Genomic DNA, 22,090 nt, shown 5'->3' on the forward strand with positions numbered 1-22,090 from the left:
TCTCTTATTGAATTTTTTTGGTCTTTCCTAAGCTTTCATTTGCTGCTGCATCGTTTTTATATTAAGCCATTCTATTTCTATTTCTTCATTTTGTTTTATTTTATCTAGATACTGGTTAATTCTTTGTTCATATTGCCATTGTACATTTGTGTCATTCAATAGTCTAGTTTTATAAACAAATGTTTCAATTTTTCTTTCTGTTCTTGTTACTTGTAACCATTTAGGTGGTAATCTTAATTTTATTTTAACAAGGAAGTGGTCACTGCTTATTTCATATCCTCTGTGAACTCTAACATCTAGTGAAAATTTTGATGTCTTTTCATTTAATATGAAGTAATCTAATATTGATTTCCATCCTCTTGCTGCCCAAGTATATTTATGTATGTCTTTATGTTTATAGAAGGAATTCATTATTTTTAGGTTATTATAAACTACAAAGTCAATCAATTTTTTACCATTTCTGTTTAGAGTGTGTTCTCCATGTATTCCTATATTATTATTAATTTTCGTGTTTCCAATTCTTGCATTTAAGTCTCCTGCTAAAATTATGTAATCATTTTTATTTATTTTATTATATATGTTTTGTAGCTGATTATGAAAATCAATATTATCCTGTTCTCTTCCTTCTTCTGGGGCATATAAACCAATTATTGTTAAATAGCCTCTATCTATTTTTATTCTAGCTTCTGTTATTCTTTCATTCCATAATTTATAATGTTTTAACTGTTTTGAAAGGGAGTTATGAATCCAAATCATGACTCCTGCTTGTGCTCTTTGGTCTCTGTCGACTCCACTGTATATCACATTAAAATTTTCAGTTCTCATAGTTCCTTTTAATTTCTTTTTTGTTTCAGTGATTACTGCTATTTTAAAATTTCTTTCATTTAATAACTGGTCTAATTCTATTTCTTTATATGCTATTCCTCTTACATTCCAGTTTGCTATGTGTATTATATTTTGTCGTTTCCATTTTCGTTTTCCCTTTTCCATTCCAGGGTCGTTTCCCATAGATTCAATCCGATTATCTTTTTCTGTCAGCTTACAAGTATGGTTATGTTCTCCATGTCAGGGGACTAGCCTGACGATGGAATAGTTCAGTGGTAGGGCTGCTACCTTAAGGCTTCTGAACTCGCCTTCTTCCGAATTTAAACCCATAGGAGGAATAGGGTATATTGAAGGGGAAAGGGTAGATTATAGAAGAAATATAGTAAGGTTTATAGAGAGGACATAGTTGTAAGGCCAGAAATGAAAAGACCCCATGGCCCTTGAGTACTCTAATAGCACAAGGGTCATAAAGTAAGAAGAGTTGGCTGATAAGGCCTTATAGGAAAGATTAAAGTAAGTGGGTCTTCCTCAAAGTAGAAGAAGGAGAGGATAGATCCAGCTAGGGGTCCATGGGAGTGCCGCTTCCCTTACAATCAAGATGATTGCCCCTTATGGCCCTGTTGGTCCACGAGTCCTTATTCAGTATATTCGGACCACCCCACCATATATATATATATATACACACACGCACGCGCATGTACACACACACACATGGTGGGCTCCCCTATCCGCCACCGGACGTGCTCTCTAGGGGCTACAGAGTCCCCTGAGAGGAAATTAATAATAATAATAATAATAATCTGGAGTATACATGTATACAAGGCTAATGAATAACAAGTAATTTCAAGTAGAGTGATGTGAGCACATATCAGAATGGGGAACTGGACAATGAGACTTACTTGTGCCTATGGTCCACAGAAGGTTCTAATAAGGTAGAAGTGGAGCAATATTTTTGAGGCTTTAGAGAAAGCAACTGACACAATGAAAAGTTGGTCCTTGTTGGGGATCTAAATAACAGAGTAGGAAATGATTGTCAGACACACAAAAATATTTTGGGAAAATATGAAAAAAAATGCAAAGCTAATAATAATGGCAAATACAGTACCTGTTGGATTTCTGCTCAGGACGTGGACCGGTTATTACTAACACAGTATTCCAACATAAAGATGTGCACAAATTCACATGAAGAGAAGAGGCAAGGAATAAGAAAAGTCTCATTGACTGTGTTATTGTTGATAGTGATGTTTTCTCTCTCTGGTGCAGGACACCAGAGTGTACAGAGGATTTGAAATTGGAAGTGATCTCCATTTAGTCTTGTGCAGAATAAAATTGAATTTCATATTGTAAAGAAGAACATGTAAGAAAGTTTTACAGCAAATAAAAGTAGATCAGCTCTCAGATGTGAACTGTAGACTAAAATACACAAACATTATTGAAGAAAAAATGAAAACGTTTGAAAACAGGAACCAAACTTGGAGATTCGGTACAAAGCCCTGAAGAAAACATTGATTGATTCAGCCAGAGTGGCATGTAGTGAGGTTGTCTGCAAGGATAGAAAAATCAGAACTCCATGATGGACACAGGAAGTTAAAGAGGCAGTGAAGGAAAAGAAGAAAGCATATCCATAGTTCCTGGCAAATAAGTCAGCTTTTGCTCTTAGAGAATACAGAGACAAAAGTAAGAAAGCTAAACACTTTGTAAAACTAGCTAAACAAAACTCACGGGAAGACTTTGGTAAGAACATAGAAAATAAATATCAAGAAGATGGCAAAGTATTCTGGAGGTTGTTGAAGAAACTCAGAAATGAAGAAAAGAGTGCTGTTAAAGGAATTAGAGAATGATAAAGGTGACATGAAAAGTGGAGATAAAGACATCCTTGATGTATGGAGTAATTACTTCAAAAAATTACTAAATGAAACAAGCAGTGATGACAGCACAGTGGTAAAAACACTCAACAAACATGCAGTCAGGAACATGTATCCATACTTGAAGTAGAAAAAGCCATCAAAAGCCTGAAATATGGAAAGGCAGCTGGAGTAGATAATATTTGACCAGGCTAGCCTGGCTGGCCGAGTGGTTAGCATATCCGCTCTTCATCCAAAAGGCTGTGGGTTTGAATCCCACCATTGGCATGGATGTTTGTGATTGACCGTGGAAGTACTAGTAGTGGTGGTAGATGGCGTTAGTGTAGTTGCGGTCAGTTGGTGGATTGAGTGGTTGAGACAGAGTTGTAGATGAGTCTTTGGACTCCCTCAAATAATCATATAATAATAATAATAATAAAATGCTGAAGTATGGAAGTATATGCTTTTGAGTTTGTTTTGATTGAACTGATCTTTGTAGTATAATTTAACAAAAAAAATTCATAATGATACTAATAATTCTGATCTAGCTGGATGAAATTTGATGAAATTGGAATTCCCCTAAAATGTTTAATGTCTTCTCAGTTTTTATTAGACCATTCTTTGTAGTGAAATTTGGCAAAATAACATGCATTTTGCCAAATTTCACTACAAAGAATATTAAATAAACTATTCACAGTTTACAACCAAAAACAGCTCTAGGTTCAATTACTATAATAATGAGTGTTGTCACTATATAAGAGTGTTATTGCAAAAACTTTCCTTTTTAAATGCCGGTAAAGGTTGGTCGATTGGTAGAGCCTCTGCTACTAATGGCTCAGTTAAGTAAGTTTGAGTGCGGTTAGTAGTTGGAAGGGGACCAATCGTTCGATGCTGTTGGCACACTCTCCCTCGATGAGTCTTTGGACTCCCTGGAGGTGTCTAATAATAATAATATACCCTCCCCTATATGTGAAATACTGGGGATGTGAAATTTCGAGGATAAAGAAAGACATTACCTTTCAATTTTTTTTTTTTTTTTGGTAATGATCTTCATATTGCCCTCCTTAGGAAATATGTAAGGAGGGAGGCTGTTTCAAAGGAGTGCAGTATAGGGAATGAATGAAGTGGGGAAAAAAAATTGTTCTCTGTGTTTAGAGTTGAATTGTAAAGCGGGTTGCAACATGTATTTTAACAGATTTTAGAGTGGGAGAATTACTGCTGCTACTTTCTGACTAGCAGTGATTATAAAAATAATTAATTAATCCAGAAATCCTACTTAAAAGATTAAATGCGGAAGATTTTTTTTAAGTCACCTCAGGCTTTCACTAAGCACAGTGGTGTTCTTACACTGCCCTGTGTATGAAATTCATCTGTTACATAAAACATTTTCAAGCATCCATGCCACAGTAGGATTTAAATCCATAACCTGAAGATTGGCGAGCAGACATGCAATCTACTCGGCCAACCAGTTGGACAATAATATTGATCCAAATATTATCTGTTTTAAATGGTCAGATAGAAACAGAAATTGAGATTGTTTGATGAAAAATGTTTAATATTATTATTTTTGATTACTGACCTATATTTTTCCACTGTTTTGTATTTTGAAAAATGCATTAACACTCATTAGGTATGATTTGTTCATCTATGCACATGCATGCCCATCTTTCACTCGAATTATATGGCTTTTATTAAAATTCCATGCTTGGAATTCTTACAAATATTGGTCATTTCACATTTTGCTATATTTGGCCATTGCAAAGACAAAATTTAACAAAATATTTTGAAATTTTAGATAGAGGAAGTTAATAACATTTCGAATTTGGGATGTCCACTCAGTTCAGTTTTGATTTTAGTAGAGCCATTTTTATTTGCAAAATTTGGCAAAGTAAATTTTGCAAGAATAGTAATAATTCTGCTCTATCTGGATAGAATTTAATGAAAATTTGGCATTGGAAATCGATTTTAAAATACTAGCTGTCTCAAGTTTGCATTTGGTCAGACCACTTTTGACGACAAAATTAAGAACAAATAAGCAAACAAAAAATAAATAAATAAAAGATTTCAAGTTAAACAGATGACATATAATTAATCATTTATATATTTATATTTTCTATACATATAATTCAAATAACACATTTTGTTATATCTTCCTAAAAATATCAATTGATATAGATAATTCATATAGCCAGTTAAGAACAAACACAACACAGATAAGTTAATATAATGGCTGTAATAAAAACTTCTTTGTTACTACAAAGTACTGCAGATATTGCACTCATTTTTGGTGACAGAATTAGGAAAAAGAAAATAAGCAAACAAAAAAAAGTACTTTTACATGAATGCCATTAGAAGATGTAAATTTTTTTTTTTTTGTATTTATTTGCTATTACTTAGTCAGTTTTTGCTTTGATCTCAAAGAGAGTATACCTTAAAGATCCCTTTTGGTCTAAATTGTATGCTTTTGTTTTGAGAACAGCCATTGAGATGGTCACTGAATCTTTACTTTCATAAATCAGTAGTAATCACCAGATAGTCTGTATTTTATTTCAAGAAACATATTAATCAGTTTTCTTTTACCTAGGTTTTTAATCTGGGCAAATGAGTCAGTTTGTGTAAAATTATTTAGCAACATCTGTTCTTCATTTATATTTTGAATTTGATTGCAAAACTTGCAGCTAAAAAACCTGCACCATGTTGCAGACAGTTTTGAATGGGTATGTGGATTTGTTTAAAATATATATATATACAGGGTGTTCGGGATAAATTTGACATATTTATAATTAATTATATTTTTCCATAAGTTACATGTATTAAAACACACTTCTCTTCATTTAAAAGTTTGGACCCTTCTTCATTCATATACAAGATGTCAGAAAGGATGGATAGCTGGAACCCACCTGAATCATGGAAGAGAATAACTTGTATCATGATGATTCGTGCCCGCCATCAAAATAAGGATATTACGACTGCTGCCCAATGCTCCCTGAATACAGTAAAAACAATCAGGCATGAACTAGAGACTTGCAATGGTGACTACGAGGATGTAGCAAGAAGAAAGATCCCTAGCAGACGATCTGATTGCGTTCGTACAGCAGAATTCCTCGCAAATCTGCAGGAACAGGTGTTGAAGAACCCTGGCATTGGAATTCGGGCTTTGTTCGTGGAGTTGCTAACTGTAGTCAAGCCCTGGATAACAAGGGTAGCCAATGGTAGGCCGTATGTATGGCAGCAGGATTCGGCCCCTTGCCACACCTCTGGGAAAAGTCAAAAATGGTTGTCTGAAAATTTCTACGACTTCACCAGTCCAAATGTTTGGCCTCCAAACTCCCCAGACCTTAACCCCATGGATTATTTTGTATGGGGCGCAGTTGAAAAAGACACCAATCGCACTTCCAGTAATACAAAAGCCCAGTTAATGGATAAAATTAAAACAGTTTTTGCGGCCCTTCCCAGGGAGACTGTAGCATCAGCTTGTTCGAGGTTCCGAAGCAGAATTGAAGCTGTGATCGATGCTAATGGTGGTTATTTTGAGTAAATCTTGTTGATAGTATTGTAATTAACTCTGCCTGTAATGTTTTTTTGTCAATTCATTAAATTTAATAGATACAAAGAAGATTTTCTTTTTCCTTACGAAACTGTCAAATTTATCCCGAACACCCTGTATATATATATATCAGTTTTTGAGACAAAACTGATTGGGTCAAGAATGTTTCACACCTCTCCATGGACTATTCACATGTTCTGATTCTTCTCTCACCTGGGTCACTTTCTGGTTCAAGAACTGATTTATATTGACCTTGTTATTGAGGAAAGTGATGTTAAATTTGATATCAAAACAAGATATACGTTCAGTTTTTTACTCTGTATATAAATGATAATCTTAAGTCCATTAATAAAGAGAAACAACAAAACAGGGTGTTTTATCTAGTTATCTGTGCTATCATAATCAGAGATTGGAGGCTATGAATATGAGAAATCTGAAGAAAATAACAGATTATGCAAATAGAAGAAATATATCACGAATGAACTTCTGTAGTATTAATTATTATTATATTAATTCTCTTGGAGTCAAAGACTCATCAAGTGTGGGGGGTTATATACCATTAACAGTTACTCATTATATGAGAAGCACATATTATATTACAAGTATAGTTTTACATTATATACATAATGTAAAACAAGTATAGATATATTACAAATGTCTATATTACACATAATATTGCACATTCAAGAATTTATAATAAGCTAATCTGAGGTTGTACAATCATACACTGCTTTGAAAGAAGTCAGCATACACCATAGTGTGAGGAAGAAACAGCCACAGCACTCATCTTAATAAAATGTAGGATTTCCTTTTGCTGTGATGATTGCAGCAATTCTATGGGGGCATACTTTCCACAAGCATACAATAGCAATCAATGGGAATTTTGGATCATTCTTCATATAATCATGTAATGAGGTTCTGGACTATTATAGGATGGAAGACGTCCCTTGATGCAAGTGAAACCATTGCTCCAATTCATCCCACAGATGTTCAATAAGATTGAAATCAGGGGCTCTGTGGAGGCCAGTCAAGTGTGGTGGTGTTCATGTACACAAACCACACAGTTAAAGCAGCAACCCTTATGACACAGTGCATTGGCTTATTATAAGGATCAATGGGAATTTCTGTAGAAATGCCACAAAGTAGGAAGCATTGCATTGTCCAGAATATTCAGATATCTCCCAAAGTTCAGTGTTCATGGCACACAAACAGAGGTCCAAGATCAAACCAGGAGAAAAAGGACATCTACCACACCTGTCCTGTTCAGTAGAGGGTATAGGGTGATGGAATTTTTTTCACTTGGCTATGCTACCAATTATATATTTGGTTTAATCCTTTATTCAAGTGTGAGCAAATAAAGTTTATGCCTGAAGTATTTTCAGGACTGGGGCAATTCGTGGTAAAGGTGGTATAAGTTCTCATCACTTGCCTTAGTATCCCATAATGCAAGCCACATCTCTTTGCGGAAATGTATAATGCTGTGCATTAAGGGAAGGGTCACTACCCAGACCGGTTTCGACCTTTATTGAGGTCTCGTCAGTGGGAGCCAGACCTAGAGGTGGTGATACTAAGGTGGAAGTAATGCAGAAGTCATATCACCACCTCTGGGTCTGGCTCCCACTGACGAGACCTCAATGAAGGTTGAAACCGGTCTAGGACTTTTGGACCTTTTGCTTCAGTCTCCCTTACCTCATGTGGTGCCTGTTTGCATCATTTTGTTTGTTGCTCCCTGATGATGCCATTTTGATTTGTCGAAATATTGGAAGCATCAATTAAATTACTTTAATTAGTATATCTTCCATGTTGTAATATTATTACACTGTTATTACATGTTGGTTTTCTTGTGGTAAGTTGTAAAAATCCAAAGTGCTCAACATTTGGATTTTTTTATGAGAAAACTAAATTAGTAATTTAATACTAATGGACAAAATGTTCTAATTTTAGAAAAGCTTTACTATGCATTGGCTTATCAGGAATTAAATAATAATTTTGTACTGAAGTCTTTTGAAATTCATTTATTTTTTCAAATCTTCAAATTTTCCATCTGATATTTCTTTCTAAAAAGGATATATGCTAGTAAAGGGTAGAAAGATGTGATATGGATGTCAAATGAACATAATATATGGAAATAAAATATGGCTGTGTTTATCTTTAATACTCATATCCCTTAACTGTTTTTTTTTTTTTTAGGACAAAATGCCAATTGCAGTTGGAAACTACCAGAATGACAGCCTTATTGCTACTACAGATGTAGATAGGTATGCAGGACCCATAAACCCTTTGTCAAATCCAATAGTTGAAACTGCTGATGAAGAAGCTGCTTTAGTAAATGAAGAACGGCCACATCATAAGACAACGTAAGTGCTGTTGAAGGATGAACGTTATGTAAAAACTGCATTTATTTAAATCTTTGTATATTTCATTACATTATTGGTTCTGAAGTTTAACTCAGAATTATATTTTTATATCACTTAATGATATAAGAAATTAATTATATCATTATATATATTTATAGAAAGTTTATAGGAATCGTTTCATTTATTTATGTGATAGTAAAAAAGTGAAAATCTACATACTTATTCTGTTAAAGATACCAAGCAATTTTAAACCTGGTTTTACTCCATTTTTCCCAAGTGAGCAAACAGACAAAATGTCAAGTTTGCGCCTGCAATTGATGCAAGACTAGCTGATCCCACAGGTAGTGCAAGACCAAGGCAACTCGTGGTAAAGGTGGAGCAAGCTCTGATCACTAATTTTAAGCTTGCTCCACCTTTACCACGAGTTGCCTTGGTCTTGCACTACCTGTGGGATCAGCTAGTCTTGCATCAATTGCAGGCGCAAACTTGACATTTTGTCTGTTTGCTCACTTGGGAAAAATGGAGTAAAACCAGGTTTAAAATTGCTTGGTATCTTTAACATAATTATACCCAAGTTAAAAATACTTTCTACATTTAGATCTCCTCCTGAGATTTTTATTTAATAAGGTTAAAACACCTTATGGTAACTTTTTTTGGTAAAATACTTATATACTTATAAGCTCTGCATTACTAAATCTTGGTATTTCTAGCCTGGCTCCCACTGATGAGACCTTAATAAAGGTTGAAACCGGTCTGGGTAGTGGCCCCTTGCCTTTAATACAAAACATCATACATCCCCTTCTTGGAGATGTGTTTTGGCATTAAGGGTAAATATTAAGATATTAAGATTAGTGATCAGAGCTTGCTCCACTTTTACCACGAGTTGCCTTGGTCTAGCACTACCTGTGGGATCAGCTAGTCTTGCATCAATTGCAGGTGCAAACTTGACATTTTGTCTGTTTGCTCACTTGGGAAAAATGGAGTAAAACCAGGTTTAAAATTTGTTGGTATCTTTAACATAATTATACCCAAGTTAAAAATACTTTCTATACATACTTATTCTTTAGGAAAAAAAAATGTTAGTGAATTAAATTAATAATGAGAAAAAAACTGTACTTACTTCTTTGTAAAACAAAAAAAAAATTAATCCAAATTATTACTTCCTTTAACCCTGCAAGGTTAAAAGAATTAACCACAGGATTAAAGGAAGTAATAATTTACTTCCTTTAACCCTGCGGAGCTCGCAGCTGATCTGACAGATATATGCAAAATGTTTAATATAAATATTCTTACACAATTCGGTGCATAGCTTGGAGGCCATGAACAGATGTGCATTCATATGTTACAAGTGATATTCCACACTGTTTTTTGCTGCCAGTTTTGTTTAACACATGTTATGTAAAGGTTTGTGATATTTGACAGTAAATTGTATCTGAAAGATACTGCGACCTCTGTTGTCAGTATAGTATGGTTTAGTTATTTTTTCCTATTCTTTGTTCAATAGTTTCTAGATTGTAACTGAAAATAAATAAACCATCATGCATTACTGAAATAGAGAGCCAAAGGCTTATTTATCATACATCTCCTCTAGGAGATTTGCTTTACATTATGGAAAATACTAAGGAAAGTGATCTGCAGCTTACTCCACCTTTACTACAAGTTGCCTATAAGGTTGCTTATGCTTGCATCTGCCGAAACTTCTAGTTTCTATATATTCGGCACGAAACTCTTGTAGTTTCTATATTCAGCTATGAAATAATGTTGGATTCAATATTTATCATACATCTCCTCTAGGAGATGTGCTTTACATTATGAAAAATACTAAGGAAAGTGATCTGGAGCTTATTCTGCCTTTACTACGAGTTGCCCATAAGGTTGCTTATGCTTGCATCCACCGAAACTTTTAATTTCTATATGTTCAGCACGAAACTCTTGTAGCTTCTATATTCGGCTATGAAATAATGTTGGATTCAATATCCACTTAATTTGCACCATCATGTATTATATTTGCAGTGTTTTTTCTTTGTTTTATTGCTTGTTTGCCGAGGTCTGGAGAGTCATTTTGTTTGTTATCGCAGAATTTATGCCGATAAGGAAAAATCTAAAACTGTTCAAATGACTCTTGATAACTTCCCTTGATAAAAAAATTGCAATAAATAATGTAGGTCCAAGTATTTATTAAATATTTACTTTGAATTCATTTTTTATCTTTCTTAAAAAGTACCATATAAAACGAATTATTAATACAGTAATCGATCATCTACGAATTGTAATTTTTACCATTGATTATTAGATTTGATTAATGTGATTTTGATATACGTGGTAACATTGAGGGATTAATAACTACGTTAATCGAGGGATACCTGTATTTTCATTTTAACATTAATGGTAATTATGCAAAATTAATGCAATTAATGGTAATTATATATAGATTACCAAAATAAGATGCTTGAATTACTACAAAGTGATACCTACTTATTACTTGAGAGAGACCCAACTCGAGAACTTCAAAATCATCATTATTATTATTATTATTATTATTATTTCGGGCGACTCCAGGAGTCCTTAGACTCATCGAGGGAGGCCCTAAACATCATGTCCACACAACTATGCGATTACATTCTCACAGTATCTATCATACCTCTTCTTGAACTCGTTCACCGTCATAGCACCCACAACAGACTCTGGCAGCTTATTCCACTCATTTACCACTCTAAAAGTAAAGAACCCAGCTCTAACACCCCTGCTAACCACACTCTTGGTTAGCAGGGGTGTCAAAATCATACCAACAACTTATTAAAAACTACCACTGAACTGTCTCGAAACATTCGCCTGTCTCTATGCTCTCTCCATCCTCTTATTCCACGTATATATGGAGTTCCAAAAATCCAAAATTTGTTTCACAAATTTTGGGAAGTTTTATGCAACCGTATTTATTTAAATTAATTTGATTCCTGAGTGCAGATGCAGATTCAAAACAATCTTTCTTTTTTGAATTTACTATAGTGGAGCATGGTGGTTCTTTTTCAGGAAATCCTGTGGGTTGTATCCAAAACATGGTCTGCATAGCCAGATTGACAATAATCGTGATTGCAGATGTATGACTTGTGTTCTTCTAACTGGATGGTTGCCGATCTGCCTGTCTGTCCGAAGTAAGCCAGCTTACAGGAACAGGATACTCTATATACTCCAGGCACTGAGAGAGGAAGGAGCTGATCTTTGGTGGAACGGATAAGGGTAGTAAGTTTATGGTGCGGCTTAAAAGCTGTTTGGAGGTTGTACTTTTTTAACGATCTGGCTATTTTTTCTGATGTGCCATGGATGTAAGGTATGGTGATGGAATTTTTGAAGTCCTTCTGAAGAGATGGTTGGGGAATTGGGACGGACTTGATTATTTTTTAAATTTTGAAATCACTGTAGCCATTGGAAAGGAAGGTGTTGTGTATGTCTTCAGTTTGGTTGAAAAGGTTTGTTCACTGGAACAAAGATCTATTGGTTAGAGTTTTAATAAGGCCATATTGTTAAGAGGGATTGTGGTGGGAGAGTTTGTGAATGTATCTGCCTGTATGAGTAGGTTTTCTATATACAGAGAAAGAAAGGTTACCAATAGGAAGGTGTGTTACTAAGGTGTCTAGGAAGGGTAAACTATTGTTATTTTCCTTTTCCATCGTAAACTGGATTCTCGGATGTAGGCTATTGAGGTGACTGAGGAAGGAGTCTAATGTGTCTGGGCCATGAGGCCAAATAGAGAACACATCATCTACATATCTTGGCCAGATAGAAGGTTTTAGAGGGGAAGAGTCTATGGCTCGTTTTTCAAAATTTTCCATGTAAAAATTGGCAAGAGGGGATGGGGGGGGGGAACCCATGGCAGTTCTCTCTATCTGTTTGTAGATTTTGTTCTTCCAAGAAAAATAACCAGAATCGATGGCATAGGTAAAGCAACTTCCCAAAAACACACAGGCAGCAACCATCCTGTTGGAAGAACACAAGTCATATAGCTGCAATCACGATTAATCTGGCTTTGCAGACCATGTTTTGGATACAATATACAGGATTTCCTGGAAAAAAACCATCATGCTCCACTATAGTAAATTCAAAAAAGAAAGACTGTTTTTTGAATCTGCATCTACACTCGGGAATCAACCTAATTTAAACAAGTACGGTTGCATAAAACTTCCCAAAATTTGGGAAACATTAATTATTAGAGATCCCTCTGATAATTAATGTTTCCCATAGAGGGTGCACCACCTAGATAGGAACTTTAGTTTTATTATCATTGTATTATATTTGTGTGTGTTGTTACAAAGTTTTTTTTCCCCTGAAAATGGCTCTGTGACTGAGATGAAATATTGGAAGCATTAAAATTAGTTTTAATCCTTTCTCAGTGCTGATAATATTCCATTAAACCTCCAACATAAATTCGTCACAGCACTTAAACCTCAACACATGCCTTTGTTTCCTTATGATTCTTCTACTTATAACTATACCAATTGTTGCTAAATATAGTACATAGACAATCAATGTCTCTGTACTGTATTTTGTGATAAAATAAAAACTACTTGCTTTTCTTGTTTCTGCAGCATAGTGTCTGTTTAGGAAGAAATGTTTTCCATGCTATAGAAACATTTTCATTCTATTCTTCTAAAAAAAACAAATGTAATAAGTAAAAATTCATCTATTCCTGCCTGAATAAAAAAAAAAAAAAAATCCTATATATTATAAGTCAGTCCACTTCTTATAATACATAGGATTTTATCCAAAATAGAGATCGCCAACCAAATGTGATAATATGCATGATATCTATTATTGATAAGACAAAAGAACCTCTGACAAAAAGAATAAAATTATGTAACAGAAATGATGCATAAATTGTAATGATGATTGAAATTATTTCTGTATTTTACAATGTAAATTACAATTACATTGTAATTGTAATTTACATTGAAATTACAATGTAAAAAAGTGTATGCTGATCATAGTGAATGAAAGAAAATTCTTAGAAAAAGATGCAAAATATAAATAAAACTTAAAAATAAATACACATAATAAGCACAACAAATTGTATATAAGATGATTTGCTACTTTATCCACTTTGATATTTCTTACGGCTTTTCTGCTTCTTATACTCTAATGTAATCACAGTTGATTTCTTCTTGAATATTTTGTTGCTTTTCTGTCAATACTTATTTCATTTAATAATTTTTCAAAATGCAGTTACTTTTGACATCACTTATTTCCTTAACTTTTTAGGTTGCCTTTGTGATCCCTGATTTCTTTTATGATACTCTTTCCTCCATTCCTAAGTGTTTTCCTTAACCTCATAATGCTTTTGCCATCTTTGATATTTATCTTCTATATCAGTGTTTCTTAAACTTTATGGGACTGCAGAACCTTCATGAAAATGTCTTTTTTTTGGAATAAGACATTCCTTATGAAAATTTTCATGAAAAACATTATCAGAAAGGAATTATATGAATTGTTTACTGCAAAATATTTTAATCAAGAAAACATACATAATATTTCCAATAATAAAGAAACATAACCATTCTTAGAAATAAGTTAATTTAATAAAAATTAGTTTCTCCATTCTCTGAAGGTTTTTTTTTTTTTCAGGAACTATATCTAATACAAGCTGTAAATGTCTGGGAACCCTGTGAGCTTTTGCAGAACCCCAGCGTTCTGAAGAATAGTTTAAGAAACATTGCTCTATATTCTTCTTGTAACTTTTGTTTAACTACTTTTACCATAAGTTAGCTTTGTTTAATTTTTCCCTGTATTCTCTGAATATATGCTGATTTACTCCATTAACTTTTTGATGCAATTTCTTCTTGGTTAACACTCTCTTCAACTTCTTTATTTCATCATGATCTTTTCTGTTCTGGCAGACAACTTTATCACGTATTCATTTTCTGAATCATTGTTTTCTTCAGATTTTGACTTTGACTTACTGATGTTTTGTTCTTGTTTTCAAACTCTTTCTCCAATAATGTTTTTATATTTGAATTTCAATTCACATCCGAAAGCTATTCACAATTAATTTTTTAAAATCTTTTGTACATATTTTTCTTTTCAACGTGATACCCATTTTTCCTATTCAAAACTAAATACCGATTACGTCTTATTTCTATCTATTGTATATTTTGGCTTCCTGATGTAGTCTGATATAACACTGTCTAAAAAATGACTCTCTTGTGCATTCTCTATCCATGTAAAGTTATGCACATGGAGAGAGAGAATGCACAAGAAAGTCAGGTATCTCCATGGCTTCAGAAGACTCATTATGGGAGATCCATTATTCACACAATGCTTATCATACCTCTTCTTAAACTCATTTCTTGATGAAGCTCACAACCACCTCTGGCAACCTATTCCATCCATTCACCACCCCTCAAGCAAAAAATCTGGTCCTAACATTCTTACACAATGTCCACTGGTGACCTATTGTTCTCTCCCTTCTTGCCATATACTGAAAAAAACTTCAGTGTTAATCCTTAAAACCCCCCTTAATAGCTTAAACACTTCTATCATGTGGCCTTTTTTTTCCTATCAGATAATTTTTGAAGCCTACAGACCATCAATCTATTCTCATAGGGAACATTCCATAGACCTGTCACAATCTTTGTCACTAATCTCTAGATCCCTTCCACCACTTAATCATCTCCACAGAATCTGAGAATCCAGATCTGTGTGCAGTAGCCCAGATGTGATTTTATTAAAGCCTTACTTAGGGAAAAAATACCCTCTCTGTTCTGTCAATGTGTTCTTTAACAACCATGTAATTTGATTTTATAACAAAGATCTGTATTTAAGTTTTGTCGATCTGGAAAAAGCATATGACAAGGTGCCAAGAGAGAAGCCATTCAATATGCTACAGTTATATGATGTCAATGGGGCATTATATCAAGCAATACTTAGTCTTTATTTGAGTTGTAAGTCAGCAGTTAGAATTGAAGGAAGTACAGGAAGATGGTTTAATGTTAAATCTGGTGTGAGACAAGGATGTACATTATCCCCTCTGTTATTCATTATCTATATGGATCACATTATGAAGGAAAGTGGTATTAAACCTGATATCAAAATTGGAGATGTTAATGTCAGCTCTTTGCTTTATGCAGATGATGTTATACTTCTAAATAAATCTGCTACAAGTCTGCAAGATTCTCTGACTAAATTGAATAGCTGTTGTAATAGATATGGTATGAAGGTCAGCAATAAAAAGACAAAGACAATGAAAATAGGCAGAATCATTGAAAATGTCATCTGTGTTGTGAATGGAGAACCTGTGGAACAAGTAAAACATTTCAGCTACTTAGGCACGATTTTTACTGAAGATGGTAAATTAAATAAAGAAATAGACAACAGAATCAGCAAAGCTGGTATGGTGGGAAGTCAATTGAAGTCAATTCATATGGAATAAGAGAGAAATTAGTCGGAACACTAAATTAGCTGTATGCAAGACAGTTTTCAAACCAGTTTTAACTTATGGATCTGAGAGCTGGGTCAGAAGTAAAACACTTGACCAGAGACTAGAGACCACAGATATGAGAGTCCTGAGAAAGATTAGAGGTGTGAACAGGTGGCATCAATGGCAATATCATATTTAAAATGAGGATATTAGGAAAGAACTTGACATTGTCAGCATCCAGGAATGCGTTAGCAGAGCTAATCTCAGGTGGTATGGTCACTTAATCAGAATGGGCAAGGAAAGATTAGCAAAAGAAGTGTTCTCTGCCAAGTTGGCAGGAAAACGACCCAGAGGAAGACCAAGGTATAGGTGGATTGATACGGTACAAAGTGCCTTAGACGATAGAAATATAAGATCTGATAATGTTGGAGTCTTGACAACTAACAGACTGATTTGGAGGAAAATTGTAGATAGGAAGTAGGAAGTTAGTAATGAAGTAAATTTTTCATATAGTACTATCATATCCTGTACACCCCTTGAGGGTACATGGCAGGAATTTGATGATGATGATGTAATTTGATGTGCTGTTTTGGTTACCTTCGCAATATGTCCTCTAAACTGCAACTCCCTGTCCACAATCACACTCTAGTCCCTGCCCTCATAAGTTTCCTGCAGTTCATTTCGATCAATATAGTACACAGCTTGTGATCTCTTTCTAAAGTGCATCAGCTTACACTTGACCTTTGCCCATACTGCTAGTCTATTTAAGTCATCCTGCAGGGTCTCTACATCACTTTCAATTACTATTGCTCTTCCCAGTTTAGCATCATTAGCAGATAACTGAATATTTCCTGTCAAATCATTTCCTATATCATTGACATACAAATTAAACAAGAGAGGACCAATAACTTCAACCTCTTTTCTCCTATCAAGTACTGAGCCTCCGTTGTACACCGCTGGTCACTTGCCTTCTTCTGGACTTAACTCCTCCATAAATCACTTCTTGATATCTGTCCATCAGTCACTCTCTAATCCAAATCACCAAATTCATATCTATCTCTATTTGCTCCAGTTTATGCAATAGAGTTCTATGTGGAAATCTTATCAAATACTATAGAATGAAAGCCAAAAGGCTATTTTTCTGGCAACCTTAATAATAATGAAGGGGATACAAATCCTTTTAATAGCAAAAAACTCTTCAGGATTTCTTTTGGCCTCATCTGCTAGCTTTTTCTCATAATTAGTTTTACCCTTCCTTATCATACAAGTCTCCCTTCTTGCCTTTGCCTTGTACTGCTCATGGACATGCTGATCATCATTTTTTTTTAATAATCCCTTCACAGCATTTTCTTTGTTTGTAACTCCTGCTTAACGATGCTATTCATTCATCTAACTCCTAACTTATTTATCCTCTTGGGTATACATTCTGATGACACTACTGGAAGATGAATTGATGTCATAATCACCTGTTTTGTAATTCCACACATACATCCCTTCTTAACAGACAAATTCTGCATGTCTGGCAGTTTCCCAGGTCAAGGCCACATGATCACTTTCTTTAAGCATAGGCAGCATATCTAGATTGGTTAGGGGTAAGTATTCTGATATTATGATCAGATCCAGCACTCTTGAACCTTGTGTCCCCTCCATTACATGTTTCCATTTGGAGTGCATGTTATCTACATTCTTCCTTACACTCCCTGAATTATAGCAGCAATGAATTATATTCTTCTTGGCCTCTATCTCACCGGATAGCCTCAAATGAACTCAATCCCCCCTGTTGTACCTCTACTCTTTTTTAGGCTCCATTTCCTTTGCTGCTATCATTAGCAAAACTTCTCCCTGCCCCATCCTCTCTGTAGACACTATCCCTTGCATTCTATTCCTATGATCATATCATGCTTGGTCAACCAGTTATAATGCCTATAACTTTTGGACAAGTTGCGCTAACCAATGCCAAAAACTCCTCAACCTTATTTTGAATACTTCTGGCATTAATATACATCAATTGCAATACCCTTTCATCCCACAATCTCTTTTACACTTTGTGTTACTTAGCCCACTAAAGTTAAGAACCTAGGGCACTATTTTACATCACATGATCACTCGTCCACTTATAACTTCTAGGTTGCCAGGACCCATGCTCACTTGCATCTCTCCTAAACATTCTAGTTTCCCTGACTTTGCACCTCTGAACTCTCACTGAACTACAGTTTCTCAAGACTCCTGACACTAAATCTATTTAGATGCAAGCCATCCACCTCATAATTCTTCCATCAAACTCACTTCACAAATCCACAATCTGCCGCCAGCTCGTTCGCAATCATATTTTTCTATCTCAGCTCCACACTATCATACTTTGGCAACAGGCTCACAATTTTTACTTTCTCACCTTCTGTACTTTTGTACATGCACTAGCAATACTTTCATGTCCTCTTGCATATCACACTTGTCACCTGCTAAATCATTTATACCAGTCGAAATAAGCATATGTCACCTTAACTCTCTTTATCCTTACAGCATCACTGACATCCTTAATCTAAGCACCAGGAAAACATGATTTTGTCACACACTCCTTAAGGACTCTGACTCCTCTTATCAATGAATCACCATATTTTTATATAGGAATATGGGATCACTAATGACTAGTCCATATCATAAGGAGATTAGTTATTATTATTATTATTCTTTGTGTCCTTTTCTACAAATTTACAAAACATTTCTGTATATCAAGAACACTTTTTTATATATCACTTGCCCTCTGAAATATTTCCACTACATGTTTTGTACTTTAATTTTCTTTGTCACAAATAAGTCATTATATAATTTCCCTACAGTTTAGTCATTTTTAAAACATAGTGTTTCAAATGCCATTTGCATGAAAGAATAATGGATATTAAATATCTTTTCATTGAATAGCTGTTTCCTATCTTGAAGTTTGCTGATATTACTGTCTTCATATTTTGTTTTGAAAACCACACATGATTGAAGGAGATGAATGCCACTTGAGCACTGACAAACAGATAGGTAATATCAATGTATGAATGTATCCCCAAGGTCAAAAAGCTGAATAAGGTAGCTGTCAAATAGATGAGTGGATTAGGCATGGAATCTAGGAGAAGAAGAAGGTGCTGTGGATGCAGCACAAGATGAATAATGGTAACAATCATTTGCTTGAGGAGTATAAAGAGCAGGCCAGGAAAATGAGTTACTTGGTAAGAACAGTTAAAGTGCAGCATGAGCAGAAATTAGCAAATCAGGCCAAGAAAAAGCCTGGAGAGTTTCTCCAATATGTCACAAGTAGAAAGAAGAATGATTATGATAAGATGATGATGATAGATTGGTAATGGCTGCTGTAAAGGACATATTTGAAGTATACAGTGAACAGTTCATCAGTATGTTTCATCCTCATTGGTGTGAAATCATGATAAACTTGAGCGTAGAGGAAAATGGAGAGGATAGCTTACTCATGAGCAGGCAGGAGATATATGAGGAATTAAGTAAGCTTAATGTCAATAAGCCATATATTCGTGTCTTCCAGGGGGTGATAGCATTGGCATGCCTGTTTAATATGAGGTTTGAAACAGCATAGGTCCCAAGGAAGTGGAAAGAAAGTAAAATTAATCAACTTCACAAAGATGGAGATAAGCTGTGACTACAAATTATAGGCCAGTTTATTGTGATCTTGAGTTGTGGTTAAAGTATTGGAGAGGATAGTGAGAACTTGGATACAGAAATGGATTGATAACAGCAGTATTCTCTGTGATTGTTGGCATGGGTTTGTTAAAGGAAAGTCATGTTTTACGATTTGCTTATGTATTTATAACAACGTGATGAATGCAATAGGGCAGATGCTCATGCAATGGCATATATTAGGCTTTAGATATATTGCTATACAGCACGTTGCTAACTACATTGAAATGGATGGGATCGGATAACAGACTAGTGAGTTTAATAGGTAACTTGCTGTCAGATTGGTATCAGCAAGTTGTATATGGGGGGAGTGTGGTATCTCAAAAGGGGAAGTCACTAGTGGTGTGCTAAAGCAGTCTGTTTTGGGATCATATGCAACTGTTTGCAGATGATGCAAAATTGGAAACAATGAGGAGTCAAGCAGATGTTGTGACCCACAGGAGGACTTGAATAGATTTTATGAATGGATAAGTGAATGGAACTGTTAGTTCACTGTTGCAAAGTGTAAGATTCTGAAATTTGGTAAGCAGTGATGGAATGCAAAGTATACACTTGGTGGGAAAATTTTGAAGGAGGTAGAGAAAATAAAAGATCTAGGAGTAGTGGTAGTGAACAGGGACCTGAATTTCAAGGATCACATTGCACACATTATGAAGTTCACACATTAAATTATGACAATGATGTAGAGGACTTTGACATGCAAACAGAAATAGAGAGGTTATGTTTCTTGAGAAGGCCTCGTATGGATTATTGTGCACAGATTTGGTCACCTGGTTTTCATGGTGATGAGGGTATATTAGAAAGAGTCCATAGAAAATTCAGTAGTAATTGGTTTTTGGGAATGTGGGGTATGACATTGAGAGAATGCTATCTGCAATGCCTCATGAATAGGAGGAGAAGAGATATGATTGAGATATATATATAAGTTGGTCAGGGTTGTTACCAGGTTTATGTGGAAGAGCGTTTTATAGCATGGAGATGGAGATAGAAGAAAAGACCATCCCTGGAAATTGTAGAAGGAAGATTAAGCAAAAGAGTGAGGAGAAGGTTCTTTGCATGGAGAGCGGTTGATAAGTGGAATGCATTGTGTAAAAGTGTGGTGAATGTGAACACATCGAAACAGTTTAAAACACAGTTTGAGTTTTTTTGTATGTGTGTCTGACTGTGACTATGTCTTGCAGTGGGTCTTTTGATTCCCTGGAGGTCTTGCATTAATAATATTAACTACCTCTGATACCTAGTGAATGAATACATAATCTTATTTAGATGGATCCACCTGTTTTGTTCTTCTTAGTCTCAGTAATACTCATGCCATTATGGTATCTCTTAATTCCTCTGCTAGCTTCCCTTCTTTTCCATCAGTGCTTCTTATATATAGTAATTGTACCCGTTGCCTTGATCACTTGACAAAACTGTCAGTATTGTGTATTATTAGGCACTGTCCCATCTGGTATGATATTTGATTATGTTGTATCATCACAATGTATATATAGTTTCAGCTAATATGAAATGCAGTTTGGTTGTAGTTGCCAGCCTGTTCTCATTCATTCAGCAAATGGATACCTCTAATAGAGCATAGTGAGAATTCTGTTTCTTTCTCTGCATTCCTTAGTGTGTGGAAATTTGCTTTGATCTATAATTGTGATACCCCCCCTCCCCAAACTTATAGTTATTAAAAAAATTAATTCATTGAAAAAAAAAGTTTTTTTAAAATATGGTATTATCCTCAAATATTAGATTCTGGAAAATGTTATTTTAGAGGAAAATACAGATTTACAAATTTTATTTTCTTTGGTTAAATTAGAGATGTTGAGGAGGAATGGAAGCTGTTTAGAACAGCTGTCACTGCCTCTGCACTCTCATGGTGTGGCAGAAAGCAGCTTGGCAACAGGCAGTGAGAAAAGGGCACCTTGGTGGAACCAAGAAGTCAGAAAAACTGTCCAGGCAAAAAAGGAGTCCTACCTAACATGACTTAGAGTCAGATCACCTGAGATGTGTTTGCGGTATGCTGAGGCACGCAAAGCTGCTGCTAAGGCAGTAAAGACAGCAAAGCAGAAGGCTTGGGAATCCTTTGGAGAAAGATTAGACTCATCCTATGCAAATGCAAACAAAGTATTCTGGCAGACCATCCGCTGCCTTCGAGGGAGGAAATCGTGCACAGCAAAGGCAATTAAGGCCTCTGATGGTGCACTTTTAATAACTGAGAAGGATATCTTCCACAGATGGAGGGAATACTTTGAGAGCCTTCTTAACCCGGGTGGCTCAGCAGTTGTGGACATCCAAGAGGTGCAGATCAGGGCAATGACTAGTCTCACAGCAGAAGTCCATTTAGCAATAAAATTGCTAAAATCGGGCAAGGCTGCTGGCAATGATGAAATTCGGCCTGAAATGCTAAAAGCCTTAAATTGAGACGGTG

The 22,090-nt window shown here is 35.1% G+C and overlaps 1 protein-coding gene across 5 annotated transcripts in view; it reads left to right on the plus strand.

Moving 5' to 3' along the window:
- Positions 1 to 22,090, plus strand: part of LOC150099955 (proton-coupled amino acid transporter 1-like) — a 183,531-nt gene that overhangs the window by 78,698 nt on the left and 82,743 nt on the right. For all 5 annotated transcript variants that reach the window (XM_090402517.1, XM_090402515.1, XM_090402514.1 and 2 more), the window contains one exon: positions 8,407 to 8,573. In XM_090402517.1, coding sequence (XP_090258643.1) covers positions 8,407 to 8,573 — 167 coding nt within the window. The remainder of the gene's footprint in view (positions 1 to 8,406; positions 8,574 to 22,090) is intronic.

This window comes from Typopeltis vanoorti, chromosome 13 (genome assembly GCF_054136105.1).
Source record: "Typopeltis vanoorti isolate ZY-2024b chromosome 13, IOZ_Tvanoo_1.0, whole genome shotgun sequence".
NCBI lineage: Eukaryota > Metazoa > Arthropoda > Arachnida > Uropygi > Thelyphonidae > Typopeltis > Typopeltis vanoorti.